The 25,583-nt window shown below is 47.1% G+C and overlaps 1 protein-coding gene across 12 annotated transcripts in view; it reads right to left on the bottom strand.

Moving 5' to 3' along the window:
• Positions 1 to 25,583, bottom strand: part of ASTN2 (astrotactin 2) — a 900,155-nt gene that overhangs the window by 39,158 nt on the left and 835,414 nt on the right. For all 12 annotated transcript variants that reach the window (XM_036238510.1, XM_036238511.1, XM_036238512.1 and 9 more), the window contains one exon: positions 12,242 to 12,383. In XM_036238510.1, coding sequence (XP_036094403.1) covers positions 12,242 to 12,383 — 142 coding nt within the window. The remainder of the gene's footprint in view (positions 1 to 12,241; positions 12,384 to 25,583) is intronic.

Genomic DNA, 25,583 nt, shown 5'->3' with positions numbered 1-25,583 from the left:
ATCAAGAGTCTTCTTAAAGGCTCGCCCCAGCGAAGACCTACCAAAGGACCATCTCATATGTCCCAGTATGCACTTGACATTGAGCACCTGCTATGTGCAGGACACGCTATGCCTAGGAGCTCCGCATGCATTAACTATCTCTGTTTCACGACGGAACCCTAATGTAGGAAGTAGTGATACCCTTACCTTACCCATGTGAAAATGGAGACCCAGGGAAAATATGTAGCTTGTACAGCCAGAAAAGGTCTGAAATTTGAATTGACCCCAGGACAGTTTGACACAAAACCCTTAGGTACCCAAGGTGATCAGGGGCATGTGTATCCCTGGATCTAGGACATGAGAGCAGCAGGGGACTACAGCGGAGTCAAGACTCCTGATCCGGCCCAGCTCTGGCGCTGGCTCTCTGAGTGATGAGGGCAGGGCCCACATCCTCCCTGAGCTTCAGTTTCTCCTAAAAAGAGGGAAGGTTCAGGTCAATGACGCCTGAGGCCTCAAGCTCTATTATGTTGTGATTCAAATGTGGAAGCAGAATAGGGTTGTTGGTACATGGAGGAGTCTAATCTTGGGAAGAAAAAAAAAAAAAAAAAAAAAAACACCTGCCAGAAATCTGGATTCCGTCTTGCCTCTGAGATTCTACGCATCACTCATGGTGACCCCCTGCAGTCTGCTAACACCTTTCCCGTGATGGCCTCAAGACTGAACAGCAATAGCCTCCTTCACAGATGAAAGTGGGAGTCGCGGGTGGGAGTCAGGGCTGGGTGGGCAGGTGGCCCCGCAGCACGCAGTGACAGACCTGCCTCTAAGAGAGCAGGAACAGGGAAAAGCTAGGAGGCCTGGCTTCTAGCCTGGGTCTATACCTATCTTTGGGAGTTCCTGGAGTCCTAGAAAGTCAGCAATGAAAGAGAACTCTCCATCCAATGCTTCACTGTAACAAGGAAGAAACTGAACTTCAGAAGGAGGAAGCTCTTTATCCAAGACCCCTGGTGGTGGGCAGCAAAGCCAGGCCCAGGGCTTCCTTTGGCTGGCGACCCCACCTCAGGGATCTCTCCTTATACCAAGCTATCTCTATTTGCATCCCCTAACGAAGCAACTTTAAAGTAGAAGTTGGGGTTAAGACCTGCTGGAAAGAGCCCTGGCTTAGGCGTCAGGGCCCCTATGTGTTAATCTTGGCTCCGCCTTGACTTTGAAGCTCCTTTATCTCTCAGAACCTTGGCTTCCTCATCTATACAGCGAGAGGTTGATCTAGACTAGAAATTCTACCTTAATAGCCTGCAGGGTAATTGTGCGCTACAGAATCGGTTTATGTGACCAATTTGAAGTTGGTTACCAGCAGGTACTAATTAAGAGATTTCACTTAAACACTGAGATTTGTGGCTTGGAAGAGTCTTCAGTGCTGGGTCTACATTCTCCCATATTCGTGATTAGCTGGAGCTAAGTCTTCTCTGCTCCATTGTTAGTTTACCACAGTCCCTGTTGCTCCCTATTATCAGGCATCTGACCATGGCGTCCCAGAGCTGTCACTTGCAAGTCCCTCCTCACAAAGCCCGGCTGAGAGTTTGCCTCATCCCCCCTCAGCATTCTGCTGCCCCGAGCATGGGGCCCTCACGGCCCCACGAGGTTGCCGTGGCACCGAGGGCCATGTTTCCTGATAGTGACCCAAAGTCGGCCTCCCTCGCAGCCTTTCACCCCATCCTGACCTCTGGGGTCAGAGTGAACGCACTTGTACCCTCTGACACCTGTGCAGCTCTACAGAGGCTTGAAGACCAGGGGCCGTCCTCCAGCGTCTTCTTTTAACTCGAATACACAGCCTGGGTCTCTCAAATGTCTCTCAGGGACATTATTCCTAGGGCCTTTGGTGGCCTTCGTCTTCTTCTCTGGACAGTGTTCATATGCCTGGTCTTCTCCTTGCAAATCAACTCTTCCCTGCGGCCCCACGAACGCTCCCCATGCTCCTCCGGGGCCTCCATCCTGGCTGACGAGGCCTCGCCCGCCTCCGTAGCCGCGTCTCTCCTACTTCCCCCTCGCTCTCCATATCCCAGCGATACTCTCTACCACAATATGCTGTCTCTCATCACCCAGCCTTCTCGCAATCTGCCATCTGTCTTAAGCCTTCATCACCCCTGTATTAGTTTCCTCGGGCTGCCATGACAGATTACCATAAACATGGTGGCTTAACACAACAGAAATGTATTCTCCCATAGTTTCTGAGGCCAGAAGTCTGAAATCAAGGTGTCCCTAGGGCCATGCTTGCTCAGAAGGCTCTTGGAAAGAATCTTCCTTTGCCTCTTCCAGCTTCTGATGGCATTAGGGGTTCCTTGGCTTGTGGCAGCGTCACTCCAATCTCTGCCTCTGTCCTCACATGGCCTTCTCTCTATGTGTCTTTCTGGGTCCTCTCTTCTTCTTAGAGTGACGCCAGTCACTATATTGGGTTTAGGGACCAACCTAATGCAGCATGATCTCATTTTGATCCTTAAGCCATTACATTTACAAAGACTCTATGTCCAAATAAGGTCACGTCCTGAGGTTTGGGTTAGACACGAAGTGGGTAGGGGTGGGGGGGGGGTGGGAGAGATGTTATGGAGCCCTGTGCACCGCCCGCCTCACGCCCTCAGGACGACTTGGCGGTAGACCTGGCTAGGTCAGCAGCCCTTCCTTGGAGTTCTGTCAGCCCTGGGCTTCCCCATCAGGGCGTGATGTGAAATATCATGCAACTTCTTGGTCTCTTCTGTCCTCCCACCACGACTGTGAGCGACGGGAGGGTAGAGAACTTGTTTGGCTTGGTTAGTCTCACACCTGAAGTGCCTAGCTCAGTGTGAGGCACATTGGCGATACCCCTAAATATGTCCCTTTCGTGATCACGTGGTACTGCAGTCAGCTATTAAGAACAGGAAAAGCTGTTTCCGAAACTGTGCTGAACTCATGGTGCTCCACTTTGGTCCAGGGTATGCCCCACTCGGGGCACCATTTGTCAGATCCCCAAATGTGTGAGGACCCAACCCTTCTCCTGTACCTGTACCAGATGGCCTCCCTGACTCGCAACTCAACCTGGCTTAAGCTCCATGTCACGGTCAGAGCTGTCGCCATAAAACACAGGTTTACATATAGATCGCCCCTCCTCAGAAGCCCCTCCTGGCTCCCTGTGGCCTACAGGATGAAGTTCAGCTTCTATGTCCGGCCTTCAAGGCCTAGCTCTTCAGTCCAGCCTTGGCTCCCACCCCTCCACCCTACACAAGTTCACATGAGCAGTCTGTGCCCTGTCCCTCTGGAACCCTGGCTGGCGTCCCATTCCTGGATGAAATCCTGACGCAGTTTGAGGAAAGAAACAGCCTGCCTGAGAGTCCCCAGCAGGTTTTAGGAGCCTCACTGTCTGTCGGCTGAAAAACAGGGTTATTTTTCCTCTACGAGTCTCTCTTGGCTTGGGATGCATGGCTGTGTTTGCTTCTGGCCTGAGGACAGTTCTTCCCTTCTCCGGGGCCCCAACTGTGCACTTTGGAGAGGTCAGCATGACCTGATGCAATTGAGTCTGAAGTCACTAGGCTGCCCCCTCATCCCCACCCCCTGACCAACAGGGTAGGACACTGTGGCCAGGGCAAGTTCACAGCCTACCTAGGGTCTGGGGACATTCATTAGAGGCCACTGGCTCTGCTGAGCTCTGGGGCCCTTGGCCACACCCAACTGGCTGTTCACCCCAGAGTCAGATAACAGGCCCAGATTTTGTACTTAGGCACAGTGTGTGTGGGGGAGGGGGGACGCAGGACACACAGGAGGATGGTAGAAGGAGGGAGGGCCTGAGACCAAAGAATTCAGAGACTAAGAAGCGACAAGAAAATAAAGAAAAGGAGGCAGAGACAGATGTATCGAGAGCAAGTAGAAGAGAAATACAGACAGACAGACAGAGATAGACAGATGGGATTCCGGGTGACACTGAGAGAGGCGGTGTCCATGACCAAGACAGAGAGGGGACAAGTAAAAGGAAAGAAAGAGGAGGGGAAAAAAGAAGAGTTGGGGAAGAAAAGGAGAGCTGTTGGAAAAACAGGAGGGAATGCAGGAAAAGAGGGAGGGAGGGAGACAGAAAAGGAGGGAGGGAAGAAGGGAGGGAGGGAGAGAGGGAGGAAGGGAGGGAGGGAGAGAGGGAGGAAGGGAGGGAGGGAGATAGGGAGGGAGGAAGGGAGGGAGGAAGGGAGGGAGGGAGGGAGGGAGGGAGAGAGGGAGGGAGGAAGATAGGGAGGGAGGGAGAGAGGGAAGGAGGGAGGACTGAAGAGAATGAAAAGGACTGAGAAAGTTTCGCAGTGGCTTTCACAGGAATTGTCAGGCCCATCCTGGCTTCTTTCCCTGGTGTGTCTTAGATGAACCTTGGGCCTCAGGCTCAGCTCGCATTGGTCCAGAGGCTGTAGCCTGGGCCCCTGGTCAGCATGGCCGGCTTCCTCTCTGCATATCTCTTTTCTCCAAGGAGCCGAAAGTCTCCTCAGAAGCTGGTCCGGTCACACTGGGGGCTTGGCTCAGGAGACCCGCTAAGCAGACTGGGTCACTGAAACTGAAAAAGGGAAGTATGGAGCCTTAAGCTGAATGGAGCTTTCCACCCAGGTCAAGTGCTTCTCTCTCCAGTTGCCAGGGGACTAAGTCCATCTTCTTGCTTTTGTTATCTCTTGAGATGCACAGCCTCTGAAATCATGAACTGGTCCTTTGGGATGGACCCATTCAATCCCTCTTCTTTTGAGGGAGGCCTCCAGAGTGGAAACATCTTGCCCAAGGCCACATAGCTGCTGAGGGCCAGAGGCAGGATAATCCTCAGGTCTCTAGCTTCACAACATCTGGGCAAGCACTTTTAAAACCCAGCCCTGAAGGGCTCCTGATGACTTTCATGCTGTTTCCAGTAAAGTCTGTGCTGATTCTTGGCGCAAAGAGAGGAAATGAAAAGGGTAGGGTAGGAATGTAAATAAAGGGAAACTTCGGGATTTCATCTAATATGTAATTATAGTATCCATGGTGGTGGCCCTGGCTGCTTCTGAGATGTGCTGCCCAGGCTGTGCCCAGGCAGGGGGGTGTCCTGGGGGTGACGAGGAAGCCAGCGATGCTCTGTCCAAGCTCCATGCCCCCTGGGCTTTTGGAGAAGCATCGCTGGGCTGGGAGCCTGGACTTGTTTGCAGAAACACATGGCGGTCTGTAGACTCTGGGAAACAACTCAGCAGATGAGAGCTAGGGATTCTGGGCATTTCAAAAATGGCACTGGGACTACAGTCCTAGGAAGAGCAAGGGGTCCTTGTGCAGACTCAGGGCTCAACTGCCTATGTGGCACTTGCTATGACCGCAGAGGCAGGACAAAGTTTGGAGTTCCCTGGTAGCCATGTAGCTGTCAGGACTGAAAATCTGTTTTCCATATTGTTTTCAATGCATCTGGGCATGGATCTTTGTTTGCATAAGAGAGCTCTTCAAATGGCTTCTACCCCTTGACCTCATCAGTTCTGTATGTCGCATACTTCTCATAATCTAGTGTGGTCATTTTAAGCTCAGGCTCCGGAAAAAAACGGGCTGAGTTAAAAACTGGCTTCTCCACTTACGAGTTTTGAGTCTCTGTGCAGTTATCTAGCCTCTCTGAGTTTTAGTAGCCTAACCTGCTGGATTAGAATGATAGTAACAGCCTTAGAAGATTAAATTAGATCTGACTTATGAGCGATAGACAGATACAGAGACATAGAGAGATAGAGGTAGATACAGAGATAGGGCACTAGACCACGGCCTGGAAGGCAGTGGCTGCCCTCTGAGAATATGGCGAGAAGGTGAGTTGGAGGCGTGAGTGAGTAAAGGGGAGCAGGGCCTCCAGATTTCTGCACTGACTTGGAAATGTGTTCAAGTCATTCGACAACTATTTACTGGATTCTCTACTGGCATCGAGCCCTTTTCTAGGCACCAGAGATACACGATAAAAAAGGCAGATACCGACCCTGCTCTATGCAGCTGACAGTCTGGTGAGAACAAACAGACAACTAAATCAACACAGCTTTCATAAGTTCCACGGCTTCGTGTGTCTCTGTGTGTAGCAGGAGGGATCTACTATAGATAATGTAGTCAAAGGAGGCCTCTCTAAGGAGATGACATTTAATCATGGACCTGAAGAAGAACAAAGAACCAATCAGGCGAAGAGCCGGGAGAAGGTCGTCTGGGGAAAGGGAAGAGGAGAAGCAAAGACCTTGAGGAAGAAAGAGACTGGTACATTTCTAGCAAGTGTGCCCAGGGAGTCATGATTACAGGGGCCAGTGTCCGAGACAAAGGCTTAACTTGGTGTCCACTGGAAAGCTGAGAACAAAGCAGTGTCCAGAGGCAGCCCCAGGCATGACTGCGTAGGTAAAGCATGTAATCACAGCCAGTCATAACTGGGGCTACGTCTCCTCCTCCCACTAGGTATCAAGTACTGATGATGAGTTAGACACTGCCTCATGTTCTTTACACGCTTCAGGACGTGGAAGCCTCACCATCCTATGAAATGGGTCCTGTTACAATTCTATTTTACAGATGAAAAAACTGAAACTCACAGAGGTTAAGAAATCTGTCCAAGGTCACCGAGTGGGTAGGCGTTGGCGCCGACTTCAGATTTCGAAGGCCTAACTGAAAACTACGCATGTGCTGCAGGGAGTCGGGGGGGGGGCATGTGGATTCAAAACGTCTAGTTGCGCCTTGGGTTGCCGCTCTCCGTCAGAGAGGGGTCGTGGTAACCCTTCCTGTGCATATGATGAAAACGTAAAAGCCCTTTCTCATCTGCTCTCCCGTTAAATCTTTGCAACAACTTGGGGAGGCACAATGAACTATCTCCATTTTGTGGATGAGATTAAGTAGTTCCATTCTACAGATGAGGGAGATGAGGTGTGAGGTGCCTTCCCCGGGGTCTGCAGGCTGCAACCTGGGCCTTCCCGCCCCCCGGTGGGTTTTCCATTGCAAACGGGGTTGCTTGCCAGAAGGAGGCCCTCTCCCGATCTTCCACTCATAGTCTCACCAGGTCCTGCTGACAACTTCACATGTCAGTGGACAGGACAGTGATGGTCCGTGGGGTGAGGGGAAAGGAAGGTGGGTCTTAAAGTCGGCATGGGTCTGAGTCTCAGCTTCACCTCTTCTTGACATGTGACTTTGGGCAAAATGTTTACTACTTTAAGCCCCAGTTTTCTCATCTGAGAAATGGGAGATGATGATGATGATGATGATGATGACAGTGATGATGGTGATTACGGTGATAATAACAATAATAGATACAGAGATACTGGATACATAGGGTTATGACGAGGATTAAATGAGAGAGGACATGTAACATCCTCTGCGAGTTTCCTGGCGTGTAGTGAATGCTCAATAAATTTTTATTGTCACTACTACTACTATTTATCCAGCAGGCACAGAGGCTTGGGACTTTGGCGTGGTGTCTGCACCCCTCCCTCACTTTACCTGTCTTCGAGCTCACTGAGATTAAACTTTCCATCTCACAGATGAGAACATCAAGGCCAGAGGAGGGGGAGGAACTGGCCCCAGGTGTCACTGGGACCAAGTGAGAAAACCGCTGCCTGATCCTGACCTTAGGCTCTTTCTTCTCCAAAGCCTTGATGTTCCCTTTGTTCCTCTACTCATACCCTACCCACCCCTACTAAGAAGGAGCGCTCCCCCTGAACCTCTGGTCCCACCGCGAGATTTGGCACGTGGCTGCGGTACCCAGGCTCCCTTGGCACACCCTTCGTAGAACTGAGGCCAAGGGGATGAGGAAGGGCCTGGAGCAAGCCTCCGAACGTGTGGGAATGAGCCCCCCACCCCAGGAATCAGGCCTGGCTGCTGCTGTGTGTTTGCTCAGGACCCTTTGGCAGTCATCCATGATTAGAAAAAGGCAAGGCGGCCAAGACAAGACAGAGGCTAATTACCTTGGGTAATAGGAAACTGGGGAGCGGCAACAAGAAGGGCGTCTAGGCCTCTGGCCAGGCCAGGGTAGGGACTACGGATGCCCAGCCCAGCCGGGCCTGACCCTTCTACCCCGAGTGGAGATTCCTGCTTAGGGTCACCCACAGGCGCCAAAAACCCAAGGGTGCAAGAGCTGGCGTCCCGGTCACACCTTCTGCAGACCCTCGCCCTCTACTGCTCTTTGTTTGTTTTCATTCAAAAAGCAAAACAAGTGAAACAAACAAGGAAATTCAATTTAGACAGGGGTCGAGAGCTGATGTTTCTATTTTGTTACACCAGGGTGAGCTTAGGACAGAAAATCAGCCTTGACTTTCACTCCTCCAGTTGGTCTCAACCCTGTGGCGCTGTGTAAAATTACATGGATGGATGGAGGGGCTGAAAAATGCAATTTGCTCTTCTAGGTGGGGTGGAGAGAGGGCGTGGGGATGGAAGGGGGCCAGATGGTGGGGTGGGGAGAGGGGGCAGGAGAGCAAAACTCAAAGAAGAAACGGGACAGAGAACCTGAGATACACAAAAACATAAATTAAGAGAATAACAAATAGAAAAGAAAGACTAATTGGGGGGAATGGCAGGCAGACAAAAACTGTGAGCTACGTAGAAAACACAGAGAGGGAATAAAAGGCAGGGAGAGACGGACAGAGATGCGGAGGGGCAAAACAAGAGTGGGAGACTTAGAAAAGTTGGAAGGGACGGAGCTCAGGAGGAGAGGAGCGTGAACGAGAAGCAATCCCATGGCAAAAGTACACATCCCCGGGGGTCTCGAGCTGGGGTCGAGCGCATGCCCCTTCATTTTGTAGATGCTGAAATTTCAGAACAAAAAGAGGACGGGAACGTTTAGCCTAAGGTCCCAGAGGCAGAAGTGGTGGCATTGGTGTTATGGATCCAGATGTCCTGCCTGAGAGACCTATCCTCCACACCTGTGCCCCCTGAATCCTTCCACCGTGTCTCCCAACAGCCCGGATGAGGGGTTTAGTGCCCGACTGCGCTTCATTAAAACTTGAGGGTCTGGATCCATGCTCAATTTTCATCTTATTTTTCCCCCAGAAGATCCTGGATGGTCATTCTCTCCTGGGTTCGTGGGATTCCATCCTGCCTCACAGAGAAGAGCAACTCCAGGACTGTCCAGGGAAGACACAGTGACAACCAGTGACTGAAGGAGGAAAGAGAAAGTAACTGACATTTCCTGCAGGCCTCCCGCAGGCCAGGCATTCTTGGTCACCCCGTTTGTGACGTTTCTCGCTTGATGCTCTTCCCTATAACCCTATGGGATACGAACCATTACCAGCCCCCTTTTCCAGAGGACGAAACCACTGCATAGAGTGGTAAAAAAAAAAAAAAAAAAAAAAAAAAATGACTTTCCCCAGGGCAGGTTATGCATGGGGGGCGGAATCAGGAAGTGTCCCGGTTCGGCTTGTCCTCAGAGCCTGTGCTCATTCTGCTGCCACACACGCCCCTTTGGCCCCAGGAGGAATAAAACTAATTTTGGTAAGGAACGAGCAAGCAGAAAACGAGAAACCCTAAGAACTGACACTGAAACTATTTTAAAACTTGAGACCAAGTCGGTCAGACTTCACGGGAGGAGAGCCGCCAGTGGGATGAGAGACTGGTCCAAATGACACCCTGGCTTCATGTCAGAGCGGCCCAGATCCCAGGGCCATTAAGACAATCAGTTTCAAAAAAATAAAATAAAGAAGTGCTCAGAGTCGGGGACGACAAGCATATGACAAGCACGCTTTCAGGGCAGAAGGAGGAAAAAAGGTTCCTACTTCTGGAGGTAGGAATGAGCTGTGGGGCAGTGGGGGGCGGGGCGGGGGGACATCAAACATGGAGGAAAAGAAGAGGCTAAGGAAAATGTCCATCACTTTCAAAGGATGGTCGCTGATTGCTCGGTTCTCAGTGTTAATTGCTTTTCGGATGCCATTAAACATTTCACCGCTTCCTACATATTAGGTCTCTAGGAGTCCAGCCTGCCTAACGCCAAGTCCCTACAATGTTACACCAGCTGAGTCTCAGTGGATAGGAACCCCCTGCCAGGGCTCTGACCCTCTCTGCTAAAGGCTATCTCCCCCAGCAGTCGGAGAACAGAGGAGGAGGGAGTTGATATTAATTACTATCACGACAAAGGCAACAAGAGCAATAGTGTTAATAGTTGACACTTCTTATGCTCCTGCTAGAAGCTCCTCACCACGTATAGAGCTTTCGTGCATTATCTCATCAAAACCTCTCCAGGTCCCAGTGAGCTGGACGTCGTATTATCCCAATTCTTACAGAGGAGGAAACGGAGGCTCAGAAGGTTAAGAAGCTCATCCAGTGTCACACGGTTGATAAAGTGCAAGGCAAAGATCTGAACCCAGATCCGTCTATGGGCTGTCTGTCTCCAGTCTATGCCCTTAATAAGCGACCGAGGAAACCAGACACCATAAACACCTTTCGAAAATGCTACTTTGTCCGTATAATCATAGTTTTTAGAGTTAGGGCCTTATAGCTCTTATTCTAGTCACCTACTTATATTTTACGGATGCAGTGACCCTAAAGCCCAAAGGGTTGGTGTCAGCACTCACTAATTAAGAAGATTTAGAGTCATTCTCTCAAGATTTAAGTCCCAAATCGTCATTTCAAGCCTGAAGCAAATGCTACCACCTCGGTGGAGTTTGACCGGATGACCCACTGGGAGAGATCTCAAAGTCCATTATACTTTGGGGATTCCATGCCTAGAGATCTCACTGTCCCCAACTGAATTTTGACATTCTGTGTGAAATAAGACTTGGGCGCCAACATCTGGGAGACAGTCAGTGAAAGAATCAGAATCAGAATACCTGATTTCCAGCTTACAGTGATGTCCTCGATTTTAGTGCACAGATGTGTTGGGTGTTACCAATGAGCCTGAATATGTCAAGTGTTCAGAAGAACATGATGGTCTTTAAAACTTCCTGGTCTTCCAGGGGAAGTGGGGATGGGATGTATATTGGGGGTAAGAGAGATTCAGGGATTGCAGAGGAGTTAATATCTATTGAGAACATACTTACTTAAGATCCTTTGCTATACTATGTTTCTTGTTTAATTCTCATGCGACTCTACAACCTTTTACTAACTTTTCTAGTTTACTGAGGTTCATAGAGATACAGCGACTTACTTAAGGTCACATGACTAAAAATATCACAGCCAGATTTGAGTCCACAATTTGTGGCCTTTCATACCACCATTAGGTTATAAGTTATCTGGGGCTAGAACCTTTGTCTTAGTCACATACATACTTGCATTCCCTGGCACAGTACCAAGACATAGGCAATCCTCAGATCATGTCTGCTGAATAAGTAAATGAGTGAGGAATGAGTAAATAAAAATACAAATGAATGGGAGAATTGATGAATAAATAAATGAATGACTGATGGAGTATAAAATGGATGAACAGATAGATGAATGAAGAGGATGCATGGGTGGATTAAAAGAAGAAGGAAGAAAGAGAGAGATGCATGGAGGAATGGATGATTGATTGAATAGATGGATATGTGAATGGATCACTGAGTGAATGAATAAAAGAAAAACTGAATGAGCTGAATAACTAATCATTGTGATAATAATGTTCATCTTATTAACAACTGCGGCTTTCTGTGTTGGTACGAAGGTGGTCTATAGTTTCATAATAAGGGTACACAAAGAGAACTGGTCTCTAGAACTTATGCTATAGTTTATGATGGCTGCATCCAGATGTGGCAACACTCATTGAGATGGGAAACAAAAGAAAAATAAGTGCTTTTTTTCCTCTGAGATTAATAGGTAAGCCTCAGAATGACTTTCTTTTGCAGCTCTAGAAGTTTAGACGCAATGACTCTAATGTACTCTATGAAGAAGCGATAACGGTGCTATTTCTAAGGGACCGGCGGAATCTATTACTAAAAAATTATATGTATATATATTACATATATATATGTAAATGCATACTTTAGATATACAGATATAATGCATTTTTGAGGCGATATCGTGGAGCTGAGAAAAGAACACAAGGCAGGGACTCCCGTCACAGCCTTCCTTGCTAACTTGCCGCTTCCCCTCTCTGGGCTGCAGATTCTTCACCAGTAGTGGAATGGTTTTTGAGTTTCTGGCCTCCCTGGGCCCTTCAGCGCTAACCACGTATGATTCACTATGGCCACACATCTGCAACGGAAACGTCTAAACCTTAACATCTCGAGATGCACACACAGGCTGGCCTATGGAACACTTGGTTGGCCTGGATGGATTATGCATGCCTTGCCTCTCAGACTTAAAACCGTTCTGTCTGCTTCACGCTCCCCACGCACCCGGCATGTCTTACTTGTAGAGACCGTCGGGCTCCAGACACTTGAAGATCACGGAGTAGATACTGACTTCAGGGACCTCTCCATGGCTTCGACCAGCTGCCACACAAGATGTGCCCAGGCCAGAGAGTAAGTCGTCAGCAAAACTCAGGAATTCTCCTGGAAGGAGAAAAAGAAAGATGAGCGTCCTAGCTCAGGCCTTGGTGAGTAGACATTCTTGTTGTTGTCCAAACCCATTAAGCGTTTGAAAATCATTATCAAGAGGATTAGCGGACAGAATAAGCACAAGATATAAAAATGACACAGGTTAGTATACAGCTCTGGGGACTGTTTAATTTAGGTATGAATTTTCTCTACAGTAAAGTGGGGATGTTAATACCTACCTTTGTAGGACTATAGCAAGGCTCAATTGAGGTAAATTATTATGCAATAAAAATGAATGGAAAGGCAACAAGGAGACAGTGCTTTCTGTTCAGAGTAACTATTCTGGCCTCTCCCTGCCACTGTCTTTCTCTTGACTGCTTGAGCAAGTCCATTCTGCCTTGGAATTGAATTTTCCTTCCTTGTGTAATGAAGGAGTTGCACTGAGGATATAAAATAGGTTTCAGGCCACGCGGTCACTCTTATGCATTGGCTCTGATTTATGGAGCGTTATGTTGAGATGGACAGAGACCTGGTCCAGCTAAGGAGTTAAGAACTCTACGACTGATTCGTGACCAAGGGCATGGGATAGAAAGGAACAGTGGAAGAACGAGTGCCCCGGACTCCATGATTTCTAAGTCACCTTTAGATTTTAGAAAGTGGCTGAAGTGTACTAGAAAGAGGAGTATTGAAGAATAGATGAGGACTAGAAAGAATGACTGAACGTTTGGAATCCTGAGATCTTGTTTGAGCTCTGATAATTGCTTTAGGCAACTAAATTCCCATCTCTCAGCCTTAGTTTCTTCCTCTGTAAAGCGGAGGTGTGAATATCACTACTAGGATATTTGAAAAAATAAAAGTACAGTTGTGCACAAAGATCGAATCATGAGGACAGGCACTGTAGCACTATGTAAACTTGCAAAAATTTAGAAACTGAATGTTCAATAATATAGAAACGGCAATATCGATTATACTTTAATGATGCAATGTAATATTTTATAGCCACTAAAAAGAATACTGTGAAACAATATGAAGTTATATGACAGGATATTCATGACATATTAAGTTTATAAATAGGTTATACTGTTTGGGAATAATCTAATTTTGGGTGGAACTTTTACATGTGTACCTATTTATAAAGAGAAGGAAAAAATATAGCAAATGCATAGTAATGGCTTTGTCTGGAAAGTGAGACAATGGGTACTTTTCTTCTCTTACTTTTGCTTATCTCTATTTTTTAAAATTATCTACATTGAATACATACTGTTTTTGTAATGAGGAAAACAATCAATAAAAAATACTTAAAAATAGATCAAGTAAATGAGCCAGACTAAATGGCCTCTGAGTTCCCTTCCAATTCTAAAATTGGATGATTTAGGAGCAAAACAGGCATGTGCGGTATTATATACCACATGCTATGAGATGATACGACACCTCCCAACTGTCGATTCCTTGTTCTCCACAATGCCTGATATGGAGTGTCTCACATTTTCTACTTGCTTATATTCTCAGTAACAAAGGAGAGGAGGACATTCATTCGACTGTATCTTCTTTACTCATGCTTAAGGATAATCCGGTATAATGGAACCATCATGAGACAATAATGTTGGCCAACTGTCTGTGAAGACTGAGACCCAGAGAAGCCACATGGCGCTTCTCTCCCAGGGAACTGGGTGGGCAGAATATGCAGGTGGCTTCCTGTTAGTCTTTCAAAGAAAAGTTCATTCTTTACCCACAAGCGAATCATGTAACACTTGTCCGACTGAACTGTCTGGATGGCTGGGATTCAGGTGAACAACAGTTCTATAACATATTGGTCCCTGGGGTCCAATACAGCAGATATGATGGGTAGGGTTTGTGTTTCCCACTTTTTAAAAAGACAACAGACAGCTCCTCACCTTGATATGCACATGCCAGAGGGGGTGTCTGGATGAGGCTGTCGGTGACACGCATGTTCAGCTGCTATTGCCAGACAGACTTGGGACCGAATTCTATTTGCACCATTTATTGCAAGTCCCTTAACCTCTCAAAGTCTCAGTTTTCCTTTCTGTAACAAGGGACCAATAACTCTTTTATGACTTTGGACTCTAGAAAGAAAAGCTGGAACTAGGAAGAAATTCTTTGTCTAGAACCAGAAGTTTTGCTAAAAAATAAAGAGGTAAATGCAATCCTTTTCATCACAGATTTTGGCATCCCCTATGTCTTCTGTAGGCCCCTTTCTTTCACAATAAAATCGCAAATCAACAGTGTGTCTCCTTCCAAAAGGTACTGAAGCAGAGCGATGTATGGGGGTGAAACATGAAAAAAGCTGGGTAGCAGGGCCATGGGATTATTCACTAAATGGAGTGAGGGCTTTGTTTCCCTTGGTTTCTCAGGATTCTACGTCTGGCTGCTCACGTTTGTTTTCTTTGAGCTTGGATCCATGTCTGTCTGCTTTTCAATTTGTTTCCAGATAGCCAGTGAGAGACTTGGCCCTTCACAAGGGAATTCAGTAAGCTTGTGGCCTGTACTAATTAATTGTCTTCAAGCCAAAAGATGGTTGACGTTAATTTTCAAACGGGCCTAGCTTTCCAGACATTTCCATGCATTTCAGAACAATTTAGATCATGGATAAAAGCCCCAGAAATATCGGCTCACAGTTCTAAGGTTTATAGGTGTAGTTCAAGTGAAGAAACTGGCTAATGTAGAGTATATAATCAGTCATATCAAGGACATTATAAGAATAGCCTGGGTCCAATTCTACCTGGGGCTATCCATATATAAGGACCTTCAAATGAAAAGAATTAAAAGGAAGGAAACTGACATATAGTACCAAATTTATTTTTTCTATTTAATCTTCATAGTATTTAATCCTAATGAGTTAAATTTTAGCATCTCCGCTGTAAAGCTGAGGTTAAATTCAGGAATTTAGGAAGAGACAGAGATGAGATTTGAACCCATATCCTCCTAACTCCAAAGTCATACCTTTTTTTTTTTTTTTTTTATACTATGCTGCCTCCTAGAGAAAGTTTTAAAAAACGATAGTGTTAGAAAGCAAGCTTTCTCAATTTCGTTCAATTTGTGACTGAATTCATGCTACTCTCTTAGTTCTATGGGCCTGGGGAATGCAACGATAAAAGAAATGGTCCCTGACCTTCCACACCTTGTAATCTGACAATAGGAATGGTTATTAAATATAAGAATGGACCCATAAAGTAAATTGTAATATTGCTTTTCTTGGCACTCCATTCCAGAAGGTTTACATGCAACCCTTGATGGAGGTGGGTGAATGAAGCGACCTCTCACTGTCCTTCCTCATCTGGTGGAGGGGGATAAGAAAGGCCTGGGGGCTTCTCAATGCACAAATCCAAGTCGGTGCAATTCAACACACGTATTGTGGTTCCAGAATATCACATCCTCCGTGTTTTGCAGAGGTACAACTGACTAAACAGTGGTATAGTGCAGCGGTTAAGAGGCTGGGCTCTGAGTATAAACTGTCTAGGATTAAATCCTGGTACAGCCCCACTTAGAGCTTGCATTGGATGGATTCTATTTTCTCATATGTAAAATGGGTATAATAATAGCACCTAACTTACAGTGTTGTTGTGGATATCATATAAAATATAGTACATACTGTTTACGAGCCAATTAGCAGAATGTCTGGCATAGAGTAAGAGCTCAAAATATAAATCGACTGTCATTATGGCTTTTGTTATTATTGTTGTCATAAACGAGGAGAGAGATAAGGACCCTTAGAGATTATTTTTTATCCAGCCCACTCCTTTTTCCAGGTGGTAAAATCGAAGCCCAAAGAAGGAGAGTGGTATGCCCATGGCCATATGCAAAGTGAGAGGTAGACTTGGAACAAAAACTTGATCTCTTAACTCCTATAGCTTATGAGATCATTCATATCAGCCAACCTAGGAGATAAAATCACTGAGAACTGAAGAGTTTCCAAAGTCGCCCAGGAGCCCTTGGTTCTCAGTTTCCGATCAACTTTATTAAACACAAATTCGAACTCTATGTCCTGGGCATTTACTATGTGCTAGGCACATGCTTCCGCCATGCCATCTTCTTAAACTTGGAATCTCTGAGAAAGATGGAAAGCCCAGGAGGGACAGAAGGGATTCAGAGGTTTCCAATATGTAATACAGTCTAACAGTGACTTGCAAATAAGAATTTCCAGAACTCCAGGGGTAAGAAGGAATGGCAAGTCTGTCTCCTCTATACCCACAACTAACCTTCAACCAGACCCTCTCTGCTTTGATCTATTTTATATACTGATGGTCCATGTTTTATTTAGGTTGGGGGAAAAAACTGTTTTAAAAAGCTTGGCTTAAAAGTTTTATTGCTTAAAATGCTTGAATCCTAAAACCCTGCCACATTCCCTGATAGAAATACAGAGTCTCAGGAATGTCGCACCCCCATTTAAGCCTCTGCAGCAACTCTGGGGCAGAATCCAGAACAACACAGCTCTTTTGCCTCTGAGGTCCATGTGCCTTAAACTAGGATACTCTGCTTAGGCTACCTCTGTCCCCTCTTCCCTGGTACACTGCTACAGGGGAACCCTCCAGGATCCGGGTTGCTGCTGCCGCCTCACCCATGCCCGTCCAAGACTCTAACATTCTTTTCCTGTTTTTCTTTCCTTGAAAACAGATAGGGAGTTGGGAGTCAATGTACAGGAATGTGCCTGTTCCCCATTATGGCTCTTCTGGGGCTGTAACCCGAGTGGGCTCAGGCCAGACCCCCACACATTTCTTTATCCACTCAAACTCGAGCCTTGCTCTCATTATGAGCCACGGAAAAGGTCAATCACAATTCTGCTGAAGCTTCAGAGCCGACCCAACAAAGCACACAGCGATTTTGCAAAAGGCCCCACCCGCTACCTGAGTTCTCTCTCTCCTGCCCCTTTCATCACTCCCTCAATCCTCTTCATCCTCTTTCCTTCTCCCTCTCTTTCTCCCCTCACCCTCTCCTTTCTGATTGAGGTCACAGTCAAAGCCGGCCACAAGAGCAAATTGAAAACAGGTTGGGAAAAAAACAGCAAAGAAATTCTAAAATGGAAGGGGTGGGAGCAGTGAGTGAGTTAGCCCAGGTGGGGAGAAAGTTCCCCGGCTCAGGACTCCACACACTTTTCAGGAAAAGCCAAGGGGATTTAGAGGTCACTGTGGGCCCACCTCTCTCTAACCTGCAGATGCTCCCTGCTGTAGTGCCCGGGGAGAAGCAGGGCTCTGCATTTCCCCACCTTTCCTTCACCTGTGCAAATGTAGGAATTCATTCAGTGACAAAATGCATCTTGGAGGGCCTCACACCCATCAGCTGCAGTTGATAAATTTCTTTCAAAACATGATGCTTTTTTTAAATGGAAAAAAAAAACATTATTAGTAATCACCGTATCATAATGACAGAGCGGGGCAGGGGGAAGGGGGTTGGTTCGGGGCACGGAAGAGACCTGGTTTTGAAGCCAGGCTCCACCACTTTATGAGCTATATTATCTAGGGATGGATGATTAAACTTTCGGAGACTGTCGCTTCATCTGGAAAGTACATGGTCATCAGCGAACGGGGCAGGGAAGGAACACGATAACGTACCTGGTACACCCGCTACAGGGGTGGCCTACTCACGTCCGTGCCCCCACGCGCTCGCAGCCTCTCCCCCATCAGGTCTCGTCGATTTGTCTCATACATTTTTAGTGGTCAGAGTCAGCTGCTTTTAGATACAGTGGATGATTCCTAACTCCCTAGAACCCTCCCTTTTTTTTTTTTTTTTTTTTTTTGCAAAAGGCGGTAATTTTAAAAAGAAGGAAGAAAAGAAGGGAGGGAAGAAGGAAGGAAAGAAAAAAGGAAGGACAAAAAGGGAACGATGTTTGTTTAGCTCTTATATATGGCATTAGCAGCGCTTGACTATAATTTTTACTTATATTGTCTTGATTAAACATTCAAACCAACCTTGTCTTTATTAATAGTCAATTCAACCTAATGAGTTAGGTTAATTGAGCATTTACGAATAAAAAAGATAGGTTCAAGGAAGGTTAAACAACTTTCCTAACAAGATCCCCCTGGGAATGGTAAAGGCTAGAACCAGGATTTGAGATCTGAAGTCTGTGTTTTTTTTCCTGATGCACATTGACCTGCAGACTGTGAGATGCTTTCAGCAGTAATTGGGTTTTGGTCACCTCTGTGGCACCAGGACCCAGCATAAGGCTGGGCCACAAGATATCTGTCGAATTCGCTGAAACTAAACTTCAGGGGTTGAAGTCTGATCCACTCCATCTCCCCAACACCAGCAGCTGGCATCAGAACTCTGCTCTAGGAAAGCCAGCCCGCCTCCTATGTGAACTCTTTCAGGAAGGTACTGGGCTCCCACGGTACAGGGGAGAAGGGGCTCTCAGGAAAACAAGCCCTCTCAGAAAGACATTGGTGGTCTTGCAAATATCTACTGAGAGCATCTATGTGTCAGGCATTGTGCCAAGGGACTTCTGGCTCATCCCCAGGCCAGTCTTCGAGTGGACATCTGTTGGTCTTACCTGCTCGAAACCCTCTCCTCCTTCTACTAAGAGCACTCCAGTTTCCCACTGGGAAACCATCTCTCCCAGAATTTCAGTCAATACGATTTAGGTGGCGCTAAGGCTTCCTCCCTCCTCCAGAGATAGACCTGTGATCAGTGGCCCAATATTCCATGTCAAGAGGGCAAACAGAGATGAACAAGTGACCCAGGCTGGATCAATCAGACTAACACCTGGGACAGAGATCAAGTCCTGATAATATCACTTGAAGCCTTAAATCATTTGTATCTGAAGCTAGATAAACCCTTGGATATTTCAAATATATGTGTCAATATTTTCCTTTTTTTTTTTTTTTTTAAATCAAAGCTAGTTTCCATTTGTTTTCTGTTACTTGTGACTAGGAGTCCTACCAGATACAAATCCTGGGAGGTATGTTTTATGATTTCCATTTTACACATAGAAAAAAAAAATGTTTGCAAGTCTTAATTAAGCAAGTTTCCCAAGGTCACACTCCATCTAAATAACAAGGTTGGCTTCAAATCCGGAGCTGTCAGCCTCCAAAACCTGAGCCTTTCCCATCATAAAACACTACACAGGGCAAGGGACACAGAGAGTCTATTCCCAAACAAAAATCTCTGGGCATTTCCAGTATCCTGCTTTCTGTGGCCCCATCTTCTGACCTCATCACCCTGCTCTCTTCCTCGCTCGCTCACTCCAGCCATTCTGGCACTCCCCAAACCCCTCAACACACCAAGCACATTCCTACCCCAGAGTCTGCCTCCCTGGCGAGCTCCTCCCCACATCTTTGCATGGTGCTCCCTCTCTTTACCCGGATCGCAGCTTAAATGTCATTTCCTTAGAAAGGCCTGCTCTAGCTAACTCATTCTATTCTAATCACTCTGTCCCTTCTCCCTACTTTATATTCTTTTCATTAAACTCATCTCATTCTCCCACATATTGTTGAATTACAATATTGTCTGTGTCTCGCACTGTAATCCCCATGAAGAAGAGAGTCTGGTCACTTACTATAGTGCCTACTGTACGCAGCAGGTTCTCCATAAATATTTGTCTATGGAGTGTACGTATTTACTGTGTACTATAAACCAAGCTGATGTTTGGGAACAACACAAAGAAGAATGCCTTAGTCTGCATTCCCTGGAAAGCAGAGCCTAAGAGAAGGGCTTGGGTGCAGATGGTTTACTTGAGAGGTGATTCTGCAAAGAAGCAGGCATGGGGAATGGGCGGAATGATTTAGAGAAGAGGAAAAGTCAATCTAGAGGCACATTATTTCGTTTGCTGCTGTGAGTGATTGGGCTCTGCTCTATAGGGACCTTCTAAGAAGTGAATGGGATGTTTCTCAGAATTATTTGGCTGAAAGTTGGGGAGCTAAAGCATGTATCCCCTGATTCCTGATGACCATGGGTTGAGAGCCTCTCTGGGAGAGTGAATTTCCCCACATTCTTTTGTTTTAAACTGTGCTGGTACATAGCCCAGGGAGCCCCCTCAGCCTTGCACAAGGCCGGGGGGCAGAAAATGGAAGTGTGCATTTGAGGTCCCTGGCAGCACAAGGGGAGCCTGGCTATGGATAGAAATGATCACCACAGCTGTACCTGAAGTAGCTGTGGGCCAAGAGGACATGGCGCGGCCTCCACGGGATCAGCTCCAAACACCTAACCTCTGCCTTTAAAGAATTTACTGAAAGAGCAATCGGTGTGCCTTCCTCACTGAGGTCTAGGGCAGACCTGTCAGCCCCGTTGTTGAAACAGTCCAGTTACCGGACACCTGCGAGGTGCCAGGGAAAGGACTGCCCACTGCGGACACAGCGCACGGCCCCTTCCCCGTGGCGCTCAAGCTGAGCCAGGCCGAACTGGCGTGGTTGCTTTTATGAACGACCCACTGGTGTCCTGCAACCTGCTACTAATCCAGAATTTAGTAATAGTGACCTCAGTATTAACATGCACTTGGCTAAGAGAGCCTGCTCTTTCCTAAGGTTGGATTCACTGGGGCCATAAAAGCCCTCACCATCTTGAGGACAAATGATGCTAATGAATTTGGCCTGAGGGGCGGGTCTTGCTAACTGTGAGGAGAGCCCAGCTGGGGGCCAGAGCGTGAGAGTCAGCTGAACCCCAATCCCAGCCTCCGGCCCTGCCTCGGGCACCACTCTCGGAGGACCAGGGTGTGGGTTTTTTTTTGCCATCCTCGCAGCTCTCATCCAGAGAGTTTTCTTTCCTTTCTTTCCTTCTTTAAATCTTGATCCTAAGTGTTACGCTATTGTGAAGAACCAACTGTACAAAATGTGCTTCTCATCAGACGCTCGGTTCCCCTAACACTTCCAACTGCCTCTGGCCTGAACGCTTCCTTCGACGGCTCCCTCTGCGCAAAACGGCAGACGGCGCGGGCCCCGTCGGGTCTCTGACCGCGAATGTAACGAAACAACACATAACCTGGCAGAGCTGGGGCTATTCTCATTTCGTCAGGAAGAGAAGAGGCTCAGTGGGTCGGGGCAGGTTGCCCAACTACACAGCTAATACGTAGGGAAGCTAGGACTGGAACTCAGGTTGATCCCGTCCCAGAGCCTGTGGTTTCTTCTTCTTCTTCTTCTTCTTCTTTTTTTTTTTTTCCCACCACAACACACACTTCCTAATTGTTCTGTCTCCGTGGGCCTCCATCTCCTTGCCTCTAAAATGAGGATGTCAGTATCTGCTCTGCAAGGGCGGGTCATGGGGAGTGAATTAAATCGAGTCCATAAAAAATATATATATATATATATATCAAAGTATTTTATAATCTGCAAAGCATGATGCATATGTAAGAGATGGCTGTTAAGGGAAATTCACGGAGAGCCAGGTAAGATGATGAAATGTCAGACGGGTGCCTCTGGAGTTACAGGGAGGGCGAAGATGCCATCCTTTGCGAAGTACTGAGGTGTGCTGGTGTTGAGCCCTAAGAACACACGAGGACACACGGTGTTGTGATGAAGAACCTTTCGCCAGGGTAAAGGCATAGAAACATGTCCCTCGGTGACACAGAGGAATTCCTGCATCACAGGAAAGGAGGAAGGAGTGCGGGAACGAGGATGCTAAGTGAAGCTTGGAGCTTCAGAACTCCTGTGGGCTCCGGGGAGCTGGCTTCTCACCCTCCACTTCAGCTGAAGCTCCACCTCCTCGGAGCCCTCGGAACCAGCCTGTCTAGAGCAAGCCCACGCTGCTACTCTCAAATACCCCTCATCACGGAAGTCCTGATTTTCTTCTGGGCACTAGTGACGACCTATAATTACTACACTTGTTTACTTACCTCTTTATTGTCATTTGATTACTACAATGCTAGCTCCGTGAGTTCGGGTGCTTACAGTGCTCCATCATATTCCTGGTCTCCCCAGTGTGTGTCAGAGTGTGGAGGACACAGCAGCCATTCACCAAGACATACTGAATGAATGGGGTTTGGGGGAGGGCTGGGAAAGTGGCTTCGTAACCATGCTCCTCCTCTGAGTTTCTGCTTGGCCGCCCTTTCATCCAGCAAGGGTCAGTTCCCTCTGCTGGGTTCCCACAGTGCCCTTGCTTCCTTCCCACCTCTGCGGTCCTTAACCCATGGCCCTGAGATCACCTATGTAGGGTCCCCTCCTCTGTGGACAGGACGACTTATGGAAAGGGACCTGGCCTGTCTTATTTATCGCCTGAGCCCTGTACCTGGGTGTGTGGAATGAGCAGGTGGATGAAGGAGCATGGTTTCATTCCTGGCTGGAAGTCGGCCCACGAGGGGAGGGGTGGGCTAGGGTTTCCATGAGGCCAGCAGATCCTGTGTGAAGGGGAACTGAATCCAGAGACAGGGGACATAAGCTGTGCCCCTGCCTTCCCTCCCTGTGAGACTCTGTACATACTGGTTCACTTTTCTGCCAAAGCAAATGGCCATGATGGAAAGAAGGTACATCAAGCACTCTCCTCAATTCAATCTCCTAATTCAGACTCCGAGCCCACCTTGACAGCCACCCACTGAAGTGCCTAATGAGGTTACCCGCCCGCACTGAGCCCTCCACATGTTTACTGATTTAGACAATTACATGTATTAAGACACCAGCACCAAATCCTATTTGCAGAGAAAAAGTAGCAGAAAAGGCAATATTGTGCTCAGTCTTGGGTTTAAATCCTGGCCTTTGCTAAAGCAAGTTATTGTATCTCCCTAACACTCATTTTCCTCATCCGTAGAATAGACGTGAAAATGCCCATCTAACGGAATCGATGGAAACATATTGAGAATTAGCGTAGGCAATGTACACAGCACTTAGCACAGTGCTTGGTCCATGGTAAACATCCAATAAATGGCAGCTTTATTATTGTTATTACTGTTATTATGAAAAATACCAATTCATGAAACAATCCATACAGCATAAGTGGAGATGAGAAATTCAACAATCCAGGGAAAGTGAATTATCCTTGTGAATTTAGCACCTCATGCCCCTCCAAAACCAGGACCACAAACTATGTGCTCAGAGATTAAAAACTGCTGAATGCTCGCAGCTTACCTCCCTTTTCTGAATATAAACCTCAAAGGCTGCAGTTAGCAGATAATAGGGGTATCTTCAGTAGATAAGGGAGCCTCCATTTGTCTTTCTTCTCCCCACTCCCAGGATGGGACCAAGCTTTGAACCCAAATCTGACCAAGACGTTTCAAAGGGCCCCGTCGAGGCACCAGAGATGATTAGAATGCGATCCTGAGGTCATTCCATTCCCCCAACCCACTTCCCCACCACCTGAAACATGCACATGCACACAAGTGCACCCCCCTCTTCACTCCACCCCTGTGCCCAGGCCCTACGGCAGGGAGCCTCCAGGAGGGTGGGGAGAAGGCCAGCAAGGATGAGTCAGGTTTTCTGGTCGTGCAAGCAACACCATTCCACCAGTCTGAGGTGAATCACTGAGAAGGAGGTGGGACCTGGGAGGCGGCACAGAGGGATAGATTTCCAAATGAGAAAGAGACAGAAAGGAGAGAGAGAGAGAGAGAGAGAGAGAGAGAGAGAGAGAGAGAGAGAGACAGAGAGAGAGACAGAGAGAGACAGAGAGAGCACAGGAAATAGATAACAGAAGGGAACAGAGGAAGACAGAGTCAAGGAGAGAATTACGTCCAGGAACTACTCAAAGACAGAGAGAATGAGACAGAAATAGAAACCAATGGAAAAAAAAATAAGCAGAGAAAGAGAAAAAGAATCGTAGACAGATGTGTACACACACACACACACACACACACACACACACAGAGGGAGTGATTAAAAGAGAGAAACAGAGTCAGAAGGAGACTAAGATAAAGAGAAACAGGAAGTTAGAAAGAAAGGAAGGAAGGAAGAGAGGAAAGAGGGAAGGAGGGAAAGGAGGGTGGGAGGAAGGATATTATCCAAAAAGAGATTGGACAACGGCAAGACACACAGAAAGAGGAGAGACAGGGGCAGAGAGAGATGCAGAGAGCAAGAGGGCTGGACAGGGAGAACGGGCCCCGCACGATGCACAGAGGATGATGCCGTCTTCACTGCAGGCATCCCGGCTCTCCCAAGGGCTGGATAGGGCTCCTTCTCCTTCCGCTCTCCATGGCCTTACCTAGGGCCCCGGACAGAGGAGACAGACCCTGCGCCCAGAGTGTGATGCAGCTCTCTTTCTTCCCTCTTATTTTGGACCAAAACCCACGACAGCTGAAGGCCCCATTTCCCCATAGCCTGGTGAGAGGACAAACTCGGGGTCCCACTTAAATCCCACAGGCAGAGGCGACTTTCCAGGAACGCTCAGAGGCCAGGAGGGCCTCCATCACAAACGGACACCCTCGACCTGGGTGCCTTTCATGACGGTTTTCATCCAGATCCCCTCATCTCTCCCTCCCACACGCAGACTTTTTTTTTTTTTTTTCACTTTCTAGTAAAATGACTCCCTGGTTTCCCTATTTATATTACAATTTTCCTTTAAATAGAGAAGGGGGAACAAGCTCTCTCTTCAATCTACAATGAAAGCTGTAAGAGGGTTTTTAAACTAGGAAAATTTGGCTGGTCAGTTTTTCCTACTGTTTAATACATGCCTTAGGTTACACTGAATGAGTAAATGTGGTTTATAAGCTTCTGATTCATACCTAGCCCTGTGAGTTTACAGCTTTACATAAATGCAATATATAATACATATATAAAAGATATGTGTATACACATATATTTACTTACACACACACATACACACATAAATATTCACATTGTGAGTGTCTGTGTGTATATAAGTAATCTCTATAATTTGTACAGCTCATCTGGCTTTACAAAGAACTCTCATTTGATTTTCAAAATATCCCTGGGAGGTAGGTGGGGTAGGATTATTGTCTCCAGTTTGCGGGTACCTGTGTGCAAGGCGGAGGCTCCAGGGGCCCATAGGTCTCCAAGGGGTCAGAGCCCATATCATAGGTCCTCTCTCCACGGTCACACAGACTGATTTCATGAGCACAGGTTGTCGAGCAGAGCTCACATCTGAACCCCCAAAGACCCAAAGCCAAGGGGAGCCTGAGGCAACATCTATTTGAGGCTTCATTTCACAGATTGGAAGACTGAAGCTCAGAGTCACTGCTCTATATGGTGTTTCTGTGCAAATTACACACACACACACACACACAAAATCCCTACCTGAGGACCTTTTCCTTCTATGTATCTGAAAATTGTCCTAATGTTCTGGTTTATTAGAACAAGACACTTGATCACTGGTCAATACATATCTAGGAGG

The sequence above is a fragment of the Rousettus aegyptiacus genome, unplaced genomic scaffold (assembly GCF_014176215.1).
Source record: "Rousettus aegyptiacus isolate mRouAeg1 unplaced genomic scaffold, mRouAeg1.p scaffold_m13_p_3, whole genome shotgun sequence".
Lineage (NCBI taxonomy): Eukaryota > Metazoa > Chordata > Mammalia > Chiroptera > Pteropodidae > Rousettus > Rousettus aegyptiacus.
This window is presented reverse-complemented; position numbering and strand designations above follow the sequence as displayed.